Source organism: Theropithecus gelada, chromosome 11 (assembly GCF_003255815.1).
Source record: "Theropithecus gelada isolate Dixy chromosome 11, Tgel_1.0, whole genome shotgun sequence".
Taxonomy (NCBI): Eukaryota; Metazoa; Chordata; class Mammalia; order Primates; family Cercopithecidae; genus Theropithecus; species Theropithecus gelada.
In genome coordinates, this window is record NC_037679.1 from 124,887,047 (window position 1) to 124,899,348 (window position 12,302).

The 12,302-nt window shown below is 43.4% G+C and overlaps 1 protein-coding gene across 1 annotated transcript; it reads left to right on the forward strand.

The window, feature by feature from the left end:
• Positions 1-876: 876 nt before the first annotated feature.
• LOC112634740 (non-histone chromosomal protein HMG-17) lies at positions 877-2,050 on the forward strand. Its single transcript, XM_025402498.1, has one exon. The coding sequence runs from the start codon at positions 961-963 to the stop codon at positions 1,231-1,233; it is 273 nt and encodes a 90-aa protein (XP_025258283.1). The 5' UTR covers positions 877-960; the 3' UTR covers positions 1,234-2,050.
• Positions 2,051-12,302: the final 10,252 nt, after the last annotated feature.

Here is a 12,302-nt window from a genome sequence, read left to right on the forward strand (position 1 = left end):
TTCCTGGCCATCACTAACATTCCAGGGGTTTATGAATGAAATGTGAGGAGGTGTGCTGCTATGTAAATGTTTACTGCTAATAACCAACCATCCACAAAACACCTGTGAATCACCTGGGCAACCCAACAGCTTTAAAAATCTTAAGTGACTCTTGTTCTTCTGATTCATCACTTTCTATGCATTTAACTTCCAGAACAAATTTAGCCCTCAAAATATCTTGGTACATTTTCTACCCACCCCTTACCCTTTAAATACTCCATCGTTTAAATGCCACGTCACCATTTCTGCACACCTGTTACCCAGCACACCCTCGTCCTTTTCCTCTTGAAGCAACAAGCCCAGCCACACCCACGCTTCGCTTCCTCCAGAGAAGACAAAAGGCACTGGAGACTCTGCCTTGCTGGATCTGCTCGAGCCATGTCCTAAAGGAGAAATGGCAGAGCATCTCAGGCAGGGGCAGGGAAAGCAGGGCAGGGGAGCAGGAGAGAGGGGCAGTTAGCAGTCAGCGAATAGGTGCAGGGTGGCTAGAGTTAAGGTTGGCAATTAAAATAATTTCCACCTACACACATGGCAGCCTTGAAGGCACAGGATGGGGGAAGATTGCCGCAGGATGCCAACTGCAGCATCCATTTTAAGACTTTCTGTTCACTGGCTACAGTTAACAGAAAGACTTTCTGTTCACTGGCATCAGCAGCCATCAGGTGGACCAGCCTGGAGTCCTAGCCCATTCTATCACTCATATGGACCATTATCTGCTCAAGGAATGAGTAGAACCAAGGCTGGCCCTGGCCTGCCAGAAGCATTGTCCTTAGCCACTCTCAGTTCACGGTCACCTTTAAAAAAAAAAAAAAAGCAGGAGCAGTGTGAAGAAGAAGAGGCGAGAACGACCCCCGGACCGACCAAAGCCTGCGGCGCGCTGCATCCCGCGTCCAGCACCTATGTCCTGCTGCCGTCGCCACCATGCCCAAGAGAAAGGCTGAAGGGGATGCTAAAGGAGATAAAGCCAAGGTGAAGGACGAACCACAGAGAAGATCCGCGAGGTTGTCTGCTAAACCTGCTCCTCCAAAGCCAGAGCCCAAGCCTAAAAAGGCCCCTGCAAAGAAGGGAGAGAAGGTACCCAAAGGGAAAAAGGGAAAAGCTGATGCTGGCAAGGAGGGGAATAACCCTGCAGAAAATGGAGATGCCAAAACAGACCAGGCACAGAAAGCTGAAGGTGCTGGAGATGCCAAGTGAAGTGTGTGCATTTTTGATAACTGTGTACTTCTGGTGACTATACAGTTTGAAATACTATTTATCAAGTTTTATAAAAATGCAGAATTTTGTTTTACTTTTTTTTTAAAAAAAAGCTATGTTGTTAGCACACAGAACACTTCATTGTTGTTTTTGGGGGAAGGGCCATATGTCACTGATGGAATGTCTCCAGAGCTGGATTGATGTGGGGAAAACACCTTTCCCTTCTAGTTTTGGGAGACTTCCTCTTGGTTCCCAGGAGGAGGGATTCCCTGACTTTGACACACATGGCCACCTTGAAACAAAAGCCATGTGGTATGGAAAAACAAATTTGTTTTTATGTCCTCTTCTCCCTTTCCATCTTTCAGCATAGACTTAACTCCCTTAAGCCCAGACATCTGTTGGGACCTGACCCGTAGTCATTGCTTACCAGTGTATCAGGCAATCTGGACTTTCCAGTGATGCCACTGAGATGGCACCTGTCAAAACAGCATTGGTTCCATTTCTAGATTGTGGATCTTCAGATAAATTCTGCCATTTTCATTTCACTTCCTGAAAGTCAGGGTCGGCTTGTGAAAAGTTGTTAAACAACATGCTAAATGTGAAATGTCAACCCTCACTCTAAACTTTCCCTGTTCAGAGCATCAGATGAAGGCTTCATTGGGTTTTATAGTGGCTTTCTGATTTTTGGTAGTCCATTGAAGAAGGGAGTTTGAAAGTTGTTGTATACTGTTAACGATTGTCTGCCCATGTCCTGCCTGAAATACCATCATTGTTTATGGAAAGTATCTTTAATAAAGCTGGATACAGTTTGGCTTGGGGAAAAAAAAAAAAAAGCAAAAATTGCCTCTGAAATACCAGCAATTCCCTTAAATGCAGGGCTTACAATAAGCTGCGAAGGTTGCTTAAGAAAGGGCTGAAGAGCCTTTCAAAGTATTTGCACTTGAGAAATGGAAAACTTAGAAATGTTTGCCTCCTTGGGCAGCCTCGGCTGTGGGCTCTTCTGCAGCTGGCTGGGGCTAGATGGGAACTTCTTTCAGAGCAACAGGTGCCACCATCGTGAAAGCTAATAAGAATGATAGAAAGTGTTTATTGAGCATTTACTATGTGCCAGGAACTGTTCTAAGCATCCACATGCATTAACTCATTTACTCCTCATAACAACTGCATGAAGTAGCAACCATTATTTGCCTTCATTTTACAGATGGGGAAATCCAAGTACAAAGAGGCTAATTAACCAGCCCCAAGTTCCCCAGCTGGCAAGCAACAGAGCTGGGATGTGAAACCAGGCAGGTGGCTTCAAATAAGGCCTCTCTGAAGATAAAGTACATCCAAAGTTACACAAGGAAAGCAAGTAGAGTAGGTGAGATTTTTGTCTCTTATTCTTCTCTTCCCAGGTGCCGTTCTAAGTCCCTTCAGTGATGAGAATAATTCTCGAAGCCTCACCAGAGAGATGTGTGAGTGACAATGTGGAACGATTGTGAAGTTTCAGAAACTAGTTCCTAAGAGTGGTTCATATTTTAAGCTGAAGTCATATTACCAACCCCCTTTAAATTATGTCGTGCTACTTCAATGACACATAAAGTTCCTCCTACCCTGCCCAGCTCCTCTTCCTCACCCTCCCTAAACATTTATATCATCAAAATGACATGCTCTGGAAGCCCTTTAAAAGCTACTTCCAGCCAGGTGCGCTGGCTCACGCCTGTGATCCTAACACTTTGGGAGGCAAAGGCGCACAGATCACTTGAGCTGAGGAGTTCAGGGCCAGTCTGGCCAACATGGCGAAACCCTGTCTCTACTAAAAATACAAATATTAGCTGCATGTGGTGGCACATGCCTGTAGTCCCAGCTACTTGAGAAGCTAAGGCACGAGAATCCTTTGAACTAGGGGAGCGGAGACTGCACTGAGCTGAGATTGCACCACTGCACTCCAGCCTGGGTAACAGAGCAAGACCCCGTCACAAAAAAAAAAAAAAAAAAAAAAAGAAAGCTACTTCCAAAACCTGAGTGTTTTTATTCTTTTGTGAATAACATGAGAACTGGACACATCCCTGCATTCCCAGCAATTTCTTGAATTAGCTCATGTTGAGTGACTATCTTTTATGGAAATTAATTCCTTGAGCTTAACCTCTGAGAATCTGCCAAAAATCTCCCAGCCAAGGTGAAGACAAGACTCGTTCTCTCGCCCCATCCCTATGTTGCTCTTTGATATTTGGTTGTTACACCAGCTAATTCTAATAGGATAGACTTGAAATCCTTTCCCCCCAATAAACCTCTGTGCTGCAAGCGAGAGACTCCAAGATCTATGTACTCCACGTCTCTCATTCAAACACCCTTGGTTTATAAATCTCCTAGACCTTCCCACTCCATTACATGCCTCTGCCCAGGTACCTAATGGAAGCCACTGAAAACCTGAAAAACTGGCTTCAGATCCATGTAGCAGTTCCCTTGAAAAGGCTCCTTCTGCTGAAGAACTGGAAGTATCCCCTTCTCCATACCCAGCCCGCTGGCTTATCATTATTATTTGCCATCAGAAATCTCACATACTGTTTGTTCTCTGCCCAAATTCATATTCCAGTTATTTGTTATCAAGGCCAGCCCACCCTGCACCTGAGAAAAGCGGCTGAAACCTGCAGGGCCCAATCTCTCTCCAGGCCATTTCCAGTCTCTGCAGACCTGGGTTCCCATTACGGTGCTTCCTCCTGACATTCTCTTTAGCTCAAACAGCACAACTTGTTTCTCTTTTTCCAGGGTCTGCTCCCTCCTGACTCAGGATCCTCTGAAGTCTTTCTGAAACTGACACCAGGATCAAGGGAGGAAAACCCAGGCAGCACAAAGCCTTTGACAGGCTCCTGTCACAAGTTCTGTGCTGCCAGCTCCTCTTGAAAATCCTCTCTCGGCTCTTTCTAGATGTGCCCCAGACTCTCACGAGCACATTTCTTTCAAACAGCCCATCAGTCACACCATGAGTGTTTACTTAGTGCCTGCCTCATGCGAGACATTGTCCTCCACACCCGGGAGCATGCCTCCCTGGAGGAGAATTGATTCCTGCCTTCCAGACCTCATGGCCTCTGCAAGGAAACACGACATCAGCCAAAGAAAATGCAAAGCCTGGAGAACGCTTTCCAAATGAGAGGCACAGGCTCTACTAGCTGAAGAAGTTGAAGATTAGAATTAAACCTTGAGGGGTAGGAGAGAGGGAGGGGGAAAGATGCTCTTCACAGGAGATCAAGTGAGCAAAGACACAAACATATTTGGGGGCAGTAAGTCCATGACCTGGGCAGGCTGAGGAGACTTCCTTTATATATATATATATATATATTTGAGACAGGATCTTGCTCCATCATCCAGGCTGGAGTGCAGAGGTACCATCTCACTGCACCCTCCCACCACCGGGTTCAAGTGGTTCTCGTGCCTCAGCCTCCTGAGTAGCTAGAACTATAGTCACGTGCACTACACGTGGCTAATTTTTGTATTTTTAGTAGAGATAGGGTTTCACCATGTTGCCCAGGCTGGTCTCGAACTCCTAACCTCAAGTGATCCAACTGCCTCAGCCTCTCAAAGCACTGGGATTACAGGCGTGAGCCACCACGCCCAGCTCTGAGGAAGTTTTTGAGTGGTACACTGGAAAGGTGCCTCATAGACACTGCCATCCCTTGTTGAAGCTAACCTCTCTCCAAGAAAATGGAAATAAAATAAGAGGTAGAGGGGCAGGACTTCCCACCAACAGGCATGGCCCTGGTGGTGCTTCTGCCTGGGAAGGTCCAGCTAGACCAGGGGCTCCTTCACTGGTAGTTCTAGCCCAAAGCTATCGTCCCCCTCCTGGGAGGGAGAGCCCTGTGACTTCCCCCAGCCCGCACTTACTCCACAAATTCCCCTGGACAGAGCACCAGCCTGGGAATCAGGGGACCTGGTTCCTGACCCAGCACTTTCACTAACTAGATGGCAAGCCACACAGCCTCATGAGCCTCCATGTCCGCATGTGTACAATGACAATTGTCATTGACATTGGGGTTTGGAGAAGATGTACTAAGTCCTTTTAGCTCTTAGGTGTTATTTTGCAATCATTTCTGTAGCCCACCTTCCATCATCCATTATTCAATGGGTCTCACGGGAGATCTTATTTTTCAGTTCCTGGGGTATTGTGATATGGTGAAATATATATATTTGGTCTTTATCCAGTTTCCTGGCATACAACTCCAAATCTCCATAGTGATGTCTTTTTGTATGCCAAGTAGTTGACTGGTGGCTGACAGCCCCTAAGTGGCTTCAGAATGGGGGCTGGTCATAAAGACCCAGGCTGGATGAGAGGATTGGCACTTTTAACCCCATTCCCTGGCCTCCAGAGAAAGGAGAGGAGCTGAAGGCTAAGTTGATCACCAATGACCAATGATTTAATCAGTCATGCCTACATAATAAAGCCTCTATAAACACCCAAAAGGACTTCCATACCAACCCCAACAGGGTTTGAAGAGCTTCCAGATAGCTGAACATATGAAGATTCCTGGAGGGTGGCACCCAAGGAGGGCATCGAAGCCCTGCCCACCTGCCTTTCCCTATGCATCTCTTCCTCCGTACCCTTTGAAATAGCCTTTACAATAAACTCAGTATTTCCCTGAGCTCTGTGAGCCACTCTGGCAAACTAACTGGGCGCAAGGAGGGGGCTGTGGGAACCCTGATCTATAACCAGTGGATCAGAAGCACAGGTAAAACAACCTGGAACTTGTGATTGGCATTGGAAGTGGGGGATATTCTCATAGGACTGACACCTGTGGGCTCTGATGCTATCTCCAGGTAGATAGTGTTGGAATTGAACTACAGTGGAGGACACCCAGCTGGTGTCCGCTGCTAGAGGATTGCTGGCTGGCTGGTGGGAGGAAACTCTACCCCGCAAACACATGTCTGGTGTCAGAAGTACTGTGTGACTGTGTTGGGAGAATGCAGTAGGAAAAAACTGGGCTTGTTATTCCTGTATGCTCTGAAGGTATCGTCCTTTTTGCCAGCTTTCTTCCTCTTCCTGCTATTTCCTGGCTGTCATCTTTTTCAAAATTTGCATTTTTTAAATATGAAAAGATTCATATTTATTATAGAAAATTTGGAAAACACAGGAAGCACAGAGACACTATGGAAATCATCTATAATTCAATCATTCAAAGACAACCACCATTAACTATTTGACGTATATCTTTCTCATAGACAGTTGTCCCTCAGTAGCCTGAGGAACTGGTTCCATGACCCCTGTGCATGCCAAAAACTGTGGATGCTCAAGTCCCTTATATAAAATGGTGTGCTATTTGCATATAACCTACACGTGCCCTCCTGTATACTTTAAATCATCTCTAGATTACAATATAATGTAAATGCTATGTAAATAGTTATACTGTAATTTTATTTATATTATTTTTTATTATTGTGTTTTTTTCTGAATAGTCATGCACTGCTTAATGACATTTTGGTCAATGACAAACTGCATATGTAATGATGGTTCCATAAGATTATAATGCAGCAGAAAATTTCCAGTCACCTAGTAACATCATAGCTCTCATAACATTGTAGTGCAATACATTACTCATGTGTTTGTGGTGGTCCTTTCAGAGGTATTCCAGAAGGAGGCATTGTTATCATAGGAGATGGCAGCTCAATGCATGTTATTGCTTCAAAAGACTTTCCAGTGGGACAAGACGTGGAGGTGGAAGACGGTGGTGTTGATTATCCTGAGCTGGTGTAAGCCTAAGCTAATGTGTGGTTTGTATCTTTGTTTTTAATAATGAGGTTTAAGAAGCCAAAATTAAAGTAAAAGAATTAAAGAATAGAAAAAGCTTATATTGATAGAATAAGAAACAAAGAAAATATTTTATACAACTCTAAAATATGTCTGTTTCAAGCTAAGTGTTATTACAAAAAAGTCAAAAAGTTTTTTAAAACTTTAAAGTTCATAAAATAAAAAAGTTACAGTAGGCTAAAGTTAACTTCTTATTGAAGGAAGGATAATTTTTGGAACTAAACAGTGTAGCCTAAGTCTACAGTGTTTACAAAGTTTACAATGTCCTAGGCCATCACATTCATTCACCTCTCACTCACTGACTCACCCAGAGCAATTTCAGTCCTGCAGACTCCATTCATGAAAAGTACTCTATACACGTGTACCACTTTGTGTCTTTTATATCATATTTTTATTTCACCTTTTCTATGTTTAGATACACAAATACTTACCATGGTGTTACAACTGCCTACAATGTTCAGTCCAGTCACATACTTTACAGGTTTGTAGCCTCGGAGCAATAGGCTATCCCATACAGCCTAGGTGTGGAGTAGGCTCTACCATCTAGGTTTGTGTAAGGGCACTCTGATGTTTGCACAATGATGAAATCATCTAACAATGCATTTCTCAGAATGTATCTCTGTTGTTAAGTAATGCATGACTGTATATTCCATCCTCAGTTGGTTGAATCCATGGATGCAGAACCCATGGATACAGAGGGCTGACTGTACATGAATACTGTCTTACTCCATTTTCTGTTGCTATAACTGAACACCTGATACCAGGTAATTTATCAAGAAAAGACATTTATTTCTTAAGTTCTGGAGGCAGGGGAGTCTCACACGAAGGTGCCAGCATCTGGTGAGAGCCTACTTCCTGCATTGTAATGACAGAAGGCGTTATGTGGCAAGAATGCAAAAGCATGAGCATGCCAGCTCAGGTCTCCCTTCTCCTCTTATAAAGCCACCAGTCCCATCATGGGCCCACCCTGATTACCTTATCTCATCCTAGTTACCTCCCAAAGGCCCACCTCTAAATACCATCAACATATGAATTTGGTGATTAAAGTTTCCAAAACATTGAAACCATAGCACATGCATTTAGTTTTAGCCAAGTTAGTACCATACAGCACATAAATTATATATTGTTGACAATTCCACTTCCTAAATGGACAGACTAGGTTGGTTTTGGACCAACCCTCCCTGAGAACTAGAAAAGCTGGATAACGTATAACAAAATCTGTTTGAGGGCTTCTGAAAAATGGTCAAAGCAATGAAACTTTGTGGTGTCACAATCTGAAAGAGGACGGAAATCAAGAGAAATGAACCTGGAATTTGGGGCCTCTCTGCCCCTCAAAGCTACAGGTAGATTCCATAAGCAAGAAGAATGACCAGGGACTGATGAATGAATGAGTCTTGAGCAGTCTAGTGAGGTAATGTAACCAAAATGGAGGTCAGGATCCACTTGGGAAGAGGGATCCTGGTTACACCCCAGGAATTCCGCTGGGACCCCAAAGGCCTGTGCTGTAGTTATAATAGTAAATCCACCCTCACAAAGAATGAAGTCAAGCCTCAAATCAGGTCAATTCGATCTAACCTTTGACTAGCTAACAGCCAGAAAAGCAAACCTTCCTCTGATGGAAGATAACATCAGCTAAAACCTCATATTATCCCTGTATTTTTCAAACACAATGTTTGACCCTCAAAAAGGTATATAATAGAGAAGCCTAGAGAGCTGTCTTTACTGGAGAAATAGCTGTGGCAGATCATTGCACCATAGAATGTAACTGGAAAAGCAGATCCATATGCAAGAGCCATAGTTAAGGGCACCAGAGAGCCTAGGAGCCAATGAGGACTATACAGGATCAGGTTCTGGGGAGGAGAATCTGCGGAAAGGAAGCTGGGGATCTCTGTCAATTCTGTGAACAGGTAAAAAGCTGAGAAACTTTGCCGAGGCAGTGAGTCACTCCCAGGGGATTGAGAAACCATCAGAACTTCAGAAGTCTCATGAGGTTAACTGATTAAAATTGGAGACTTGAGGACTCTCAAAAATATGGTTTGTTTTGCCTCAATAAGTTGACTAAATTCTGTAACTGTGCAAGGAATATGGCTAAAATTTCAAGCAGAGAATTTTGGGCAGTTTTATGGTGTTGAGGAGAGAAATATTAGAATTTAGGGGCTGCCCGGAAACATGTCTCAGTAAACATTTCAGAGATTCAATTAGAATCCCTGGAGGTCTATGCCCCAGGATCAGGAACTAACCAGAGGCAACAAGCTGCACTGGAACTAGAACGACTCCATCCACCCTCCCAGTTGCTGCTACACCCTGCCTCTCAGGCCCTGAGCTGAAGCAGCACCCATCTCTCAGGGCATCGATGCCTTGGCTACCCAGAGCAGTCATACTCGCTAGTGCTGGAGCTGAAGTGGCACCGTATCTTCCAGGGAATTCTTGCCTTGGCTACTCAGGGTAGTCACACCCCCAGCACCTGAGCTGAAGTGGTGCCCTAGCTCCCAGGGAATCAGTGCCTTGGATGAGCCTAGCAGCTCTACCTCCCAGGGCTGAATTGACATGGCACCCTGCATCCCAAGAAAACAGCACTGAGTGAGCTGAGACACCCCACCCTCCAGGCCAAACAACTATAGAACCCTGTCTTCTTGGAAGTGGACTACCCCTCACCCTTGCCACCAGAAGATTCTGAGCTGCTGAGGCACCCTGCCTCCTTGGAAAGTGGAGTCATTGCTGTGCTGCTCCATGTTCCCTGGGGCCCAAGCCATAGCTGAACTCTGCCATTCCTGGTCCTTGCTGTCTCATGGAGCCAGGGACACTGCCATGTTGTCTCATCATCCCTGGGTCCAGAGTCACCACTACACAGTGCCTTATCCTCCAGAACCTGAGTTACTGTTGTGCCCTATTGGCTCCAGTTCCCAAATTATAGCTGTTCTCTGCTCATGGACCTGAACCTCCAGAGCACCCCTTCTTCCCTGGAGCTGAGCCAGTGCTGTGCCCTGCCCTCCAGGGTCAAAGTCAGAGCTACCATCCAGCCCACTGAGTCCAAGCTGCTGGAGTGTACCTCAAAGCCACAGACACCAGATTTATTGGCCATCTTAATCTACCTATGCCTCAGAGAGTGAACCTTCACTCCAAGTCCCAGCCGCCACAGTAGGTTTGTGAGATCCTGAGCCCAAACTCAGGTTTTACAGCTACTCTAAGCACCTGTGCCCTGGAACTCAGCACCACTGCAGCCACTTGTGGGCCAAGCCAGACCCAACATGAGGAGAGATGCCCTCACCTAAGACTCCTCTTGTGGAGAAAATGAGAATGGGAGGATCCTAAAAGCTCTTGCTACTGAGAACTCTAACAGCACACACTTCTGCCACTGCTGTCAGAAACTCCAGCAGCCTAGGCCAGTGAGGTGCCCATAGTCATCCTTGACCTTGACTGCAGCTGAAGAAGCTGCACAGAGACTATACCACTGCATCCACTTGGAATCAGGGCCACCACACCCTGCCCAAACAGCATCTTAAGACCCACCTGCAGGTGAAAGTCTTTACCTACAAAAGACACTCTGTAAATTTTGGAAGGGGTGACTGTTCCACCAGATGCACAGATATCAATACAAGGCTAAAAGAAACATGAAAAAGCAAGAAAACATGACACCACCAAAAGAACACAATAATTCTCTAGTGACTGACCTCAAAGAAAAGAAAATTTATCAATTGCCTGAAAAGGAGCTCAAAATAATATTTTTAAGAAAACTCAGCAAGATATAAGATTCAGGATACAGATGGACAACTCAAAAAACTCAAGGAAACAATTCATGATCTGACTGAGAAATTCAACCAAGAGATAGATATTATAAAAGAGAACCAAACAGAAATCGTGTAGCTGAAGAATTCAATAAATGAAACAAAAAATACAGTAGAGAATTTCAATAGCAGACTACATCATGCAGAAGAATCTGTGAACTTGATCATAGGTTTTTTGAAATTACTCAGGGTGGGGGAAAAGGAAAGAAAATAAAAAAGTAAGATAGCCTACATGACTTATTGGATGCCATTAAGCAAACTAACTCTTGCATTAGTTATGTTCCAGAAGAAGAGACAGAGAAAGGGATAAAAACTTCTTTAATTAAATAATTGCTGAAAACTTCCCTAGTCTTGGGAGAGATATAGACATCCAGATCCATGAAGCTCAAAGAGATTCAACCAAAAGAGGTCCTCCTTAAGACATATTATAACTAAACTGTCAAAAGTAATAAAGTGAGCATTTTGAAAGCAGCAAGAGAAAAGCATCAAGTCACATATAAGAGAATCACTACTAGGCTATCAATAGATTTCTCAAGAGAAACCTTGCAAGCCAGGAGAGAATGACATGAGAATGGGATGAGATATTCAAAGTGCTGAAAGAAAAAAAAACTGTCAGCCAAGAATGCTATATCAAGTAAGTCTGCCCTTCATAAATCAAAGAGTGGAAAAGACATAGAAAGAAAATCTGAATGGAAAAGATATCCAAAGTCTAACCAAATGAAAACTGAAATGACCATCCTAGTAGCAGAAAAATAGACCTCAAAGCAAAAAGTTACTAAAGTTAAAGAAGAGTATTTCATAATCACAAAGGTTAATTCACCAGAAAGCTATCACAATTCTAAATCTATATGCGTGCAACAACATAGTTTTAAAATATTTATTTTAAAAAGCAAAAATTTACAGAATTAGAAGGAAAGATGACAAATTCACATTCCTAGCAGAAGAGTTCAATAAATCTCTCTCCATAGCTGATAATGGACCCAATAAAATCAGCAAGGAATGAGAAGAACGAAAACACATAATTGGCAAATGTATAGCACCACAAAATTTCTTTTATATAGTTTTAAAAACTGGCAAAATGATGTCATTAGAAATCATGCCAGTGGCTGCTTTTCAGGAGGGGAAAAAAACGTAGTTGTTGGAAATGGATATAAGGGTGAGTTTTTGGGGTACAGGCAACATTCTGTAAAGTTCTATTCTTTCAGCCAGGTTGTACTTAGATGAGTATGTTCATTTAGAGATAATCATTGAACTGGTATAATTCAATTTCAAATGCATATTAAATATATTTGTGTAGTTCAAACACTACACACAGCAATAAAAAACAATTTAGTCCACATATCAAACTGAGTAAATCTTGGATATTGTGTTGAATGAAAACACATGGATAGAAGTTAAAAATTTTGTAAATTTTTTTAAATGCTATATATTTTATATACATAAATATATGTAGTAAAAGTATAACTTCTGAATGAGAAGAGTATGTACCAATTTCAGATAACTTC